This window comes from Apaloderma vittatum, unplaced genomic scaffold (assembly GCF_000703405.1).
Source record: "Apaloderma vittatum isolate BGI_N311 unplaced genomic scaffold, ASM70340v1 scaffold24950, whole genome shotgun sequence".
NCBI lineage: Eukaryota > Metazoa > Chordata > Aves > Trogoniformes > Trogonidae > Apaloderma > Apaloderma vittatum.
Genome location: NW_009693189.1, coordinates 4481 through 8137, shown reverse-complemented (window position 1 = coordinate 8137; position 3657 = coordinate 4481). Strand labels below are relative to the sequence as shown.

The 3657-nt window shown below is 60.8% G+C and overlaps 1 protein-coding gene across 1 annotated transcript in view; it reads right to left on the bottom strand.

Moving 5' to 3' along the window:
- Positions 1 to 3657, bottom strand: part of COL18A1 (collagen, type XVIII, alpha 1) — a gene marked incomplete at its 5' end in the record, with an annotated part of 9428 nt that overhangs the window by 2315 nt on the left and 3456 nt on the right. Inside the window, 19 exon segments of the mRNA XM_009878214.1 lie at positions 1 to 27; positions 125 to 168; positions 258 to 320; positions 458 to 500; positions 700 to 771; positions 991 to 1065; positions 1322 to 1375; positions 1478 to 1513; positions 1601 to 1675; positions 1812 to 1874; positions 2047 to 2073; positions 2184 to 2213; positions 2379 to 2468; positions 2540 to 2575; positions 2967 to 3029; positions 3167 to 3211; positions 3341 to 3367; positions 3483 to 3554; positions 3641 to 3657. The exon segment at positions 3641 to 3657 is cut by the window's right edge and continues 23 nt beyond it. Coding sequence (XP_009876516.1) covers positions 1 to 27; positions 125 to 168; positions 258 to 320; positions 458 to 500; positions 700 to 771; positions 991 to 1065; positions 1322 to 1375; positions 1478 to 1513; positions 1601 to 1675; positions 1812 to 1874; positions 2047 to 2073; positions 2184 to 2213; positions 2379 to 2468; positions 2540 to 2575; positions 2967 to 3029; positions 3167 to 3211; positions 3341 to 3367; positions 3483 to 3554; positions 3641 to 3657 — 959 coding nt within the window.

The window sequence follows — 3657 nt, the reverse complement described above, 5'->3', positions numbered from 1 at the left end:
CTTGGGACCTGCATCCCCCTTGTCACCCTGTGGGATGGTACACCCTTAGGGTGGGCACATCCCGGTACCCCAAATAGCACCAAGTGCCAGCTCCACAAGCCACAGCAAAGGGCAAAGGGCTTACCCGCAGGTTGGCACCAAACTGACTCAGGTCGTAAGGGAAGTGGCCTGTGGAGAGGGAGAGAAGGGGAAAGAAGAGCCAGGATGGGCACCAGTCACCCTCTGCTTCTCTCTGCTTGTGGGGCCTGGTCATCTACCTGGGGGTCCCGGGGCTCCAGCATCCCCTTTCTCTCCCTTCTGTCCTGGAAACTGGTGAAAACCTGTGGGAAGCAGCAGAGAGATGTCATCTCAGCACTGCAGCATCCCAGCCCTAACAGAGGGGGTCTTCCCACCCTCCTCGCCTTGCTGGGGGTCCCCAAACTGCCCTGAGGTGGCTGGGAGAGGGACACTCCCTTACCAGGGAAAGCTGGCAGTGCGGGATGGGCAGAGTCACTGAAAGCCTGCAACAATGCAAAGGAAGTGGCTGCAGAGAAATCAGCATCTTTGGGGACCTCCCCACAACATGATGCTGAGGACAGCCCCACATGGCCAGGACGCCACTGGAGCATCCTCCATCCCCTCCAGCCAGGCAGGGGGGAATGGGGGGACCCGTTCACCAGCCCTCAGCACTCCCATCACAGTGAACGTGTTGTTACTCACATTGTTGCTGTCGTAGGCTATGTTGCCAGGTGGCCCAGGGGGCCCAGGGGGCCCTGGGGGTCCCGGGGGACCCTGCAGAGGAGAAGAGAAGATGTGTCAGGGTCCTGTGAAGTGGATAGTCCCCGTGGCAGGGGACATTGGGCCCCTGCCCTGCCCCAGAGGGGAAACCAGTCCCTGAAAGAGGGAGGCAAGCGCCCTTTGCCAAAGGGATTTGGGTCCCCAGGGAGACCCTCGGTGTGTGGCCCCTGCTCTGCTGGGCCAGCAGCCTGGGGGGGCCACAGCATTGCTCACCCGCAAGCCCAGCATGCTGCTGACATCGGCGGGGTCACCCTTCTCACCCTTCAGCCCGTTCATGCCAGGACGTCCCTGTGGATGAGCAGCACAGATAAGCCCTGTCTCTGTTCCCCTGCCAACCCCAAGGTGACACCCCAGTGTCACCTCTGATGCCCTGGAGTCACCTCTGACACCCCAGCATGGCCTCCAACACCCTGGCATCACTCTGGTCCTTAGGGACACGATAGGGTTTGGGGTTCAGAGGGTGCAAGACATGCAGATGGGGTGGGGGGGGCACGGTGGAGGAGGCGATGGCCAAGGGGACTAACAAACCGGGAGCAGGTCTTACAGGTCTGCCCGGAAAGCCGATCTCTCCTTTCATCCCTGCTCGTCCCTGGGGACCCTGGGTGGGAGGGAAGACAAAGATGAGGGTGCTCAGAGCAGAGGCACCCTGGACCAACTCCTTCTCTCTCCATGGGATATGAAGATGACGATGGTGACTTACCGAAGGTCCTGTCGGTCCCCGCAGCCCTGGCTCCCCCTGCAGACAGTGGAAAGAGCTTCACTACCAGGACCACTTGGCGCTCGTCACAGGCCGACGTGTCCTGCATGCCCTCAGCATACCCACCTTTTCTCCTTTCACTTTCGCAGTGACCACGGTCCCATCGGGGCTGATGATGACACCAGGCTCCCCCTTGTCCCCCTGCAAGAGAGCAGGAGGTGTCAGGGGAGATGGAGAGACCAGGCTCCGTCCCATGGTGGGGCTAGCATCATCACCACGACCTGGCGGCCAGGCAGAATGGGGGACCAGGAGTGTGACCACCGCATGGGGCAGTTACCTTCAACCCCGGTGAGCCTGGGGGACCAGATGACCCCCGGTCTCCTTTCGGTCCCACTGGACCCTGCAGGAAGGAGCAAAGAGGCCGCATCAGCCCTGACCCACCAAAGGCAGACCCCCAACCCCCTCCTCCAGCACCACCATCCCGACACTGTTGTGGCGAAGTGTGGCAGGACTGGCAACCAGAGGTTTCACCAGGGCCACCCCTGCAGTGCCCAGCCCTGCCACCAACTCACCGGGAAGCCAGCATGACCTGGTCTGCCCTGTGGAGAGAAACAAAGATGCTTGTAAGAGCAATCCCCCATTCTCCAAGAAACTGGGTGCCCTCCTAGCACTGTTGAGGGGTGGGCAAGAGTGGCACGGGGATACCTACCTCTGGACCAGGCAAAGCCATCAAAGACTTCTGGAAAAAGAGACAACATTATGTTTTTCACCCTGATCTTGCTCTGAAGAGGTCAGAGTTCCTGGAGAGGTCTTTCTCGGTCCCCACACACTATGGGAAGGCCCCTTTCCCCCTTCCCAGTTTTAGCTTCCCCCAGCTGTGATGAAGACAGGTGCCATCACTCACATCTTCGCTTGAGACAGTGATGACCTGTCCAGGGGGACCAGGTGGACCAGGGGGGCCGGGTAGCCCCACACCATCTTGGCCTCGCTCACCCTGGAAGACACAAGCCATCAGATCCAGGGCCACCACCAGCTGATCCCCAGCACCAGCCCAGTGGCACCTACCTTCTCACCAGGGCTGCCTCTGTCACCTTTGGGTCCCTGGAAAGAGGAGCAGGCAGGGGTGAGCTTCCCACTTGGCGCCATGTGTGGCTGGACCCCAACTCACAAGCTCCTGCCTGCAGCTTAGCAAAATCTTTCAGTCCACCCCCCGCCCTGCCTCCAAGGTCCAGGCAGCAAGCCAGGTTGGAATGCTTCTGTGTGGAGGTGGTGGCAAGCAGGGTGGCAACCTGATGGGGATGGGTCCCAAGCATCATGGGCACCTGGGGCCACAGTGAGCCTGGTCCCAGAGGAGGGGTGCAGCTGAAGGCACCAGGGACTGGCATGAATTTCGGCTGCTGGGGATGGAGCTGCTGCAAGTGGCCCTGCAGCAATCAAGGTTGCCCTGCCTGGAGCGAGGGGACTTCTAGAAAGGGGGAACTGCTGCTCCTACCTGTGGTCCAGGGAAGCCCTCCAGGCCAGGCCGTCCATCCACACCAGGCATGCCAGCATCTCCCTGCAACGAGGCGTGGGATAGGGCAAAAAGCAGTATGGAGCACCCTCCTAATAGCCCCAGGCTGGGGAGCACAGGGGTCCTGCCAGGAGCCCTGCAAACCCAGGTGCTTCCACACAGCCCATTCCAATCTCTCCTACCTTCAGTCCTGGCAAGCCGGGCTGCCCTGGGCTGCCAACCTCCCCCTGCAAGAAAAGAGGTGTCAGAGCACGAGCATTCCCACAAACTGCTTGTGGGCATCCTCCAGGGATGGAGCCAGTCTCCTGCAGCTGGCTCCAGCAAGGGGCAAGGAAGACGTCTGAAGGGTTCCCTACCTTCACCCCTGGCAGTCCTGGCACACCCTGCAAGCAACAACAAGGGGGCCATAAGTGTTGTGTGATGGCCGGGGACATGATGGTGGTGGATGCCCTGGTGGTCTCAGGGTGGAGGGGAGGGAAGGGGCCAGAGTGGAGTTACCTGCGGTCCTTCAGGTCCAGGTGGTCCAGGGGAGCTGGCAGTGAATGACAGCCCCGAGCCCTCCATGTCACCCTAGGTGGTGAGGGAGAATGGGCTCAGCTGCATCTGCCCCCGACTCGAGTTCACCCCACCCCATAACCACAGGAGTGTTCACTTACAAATCCAGCCTCATAGC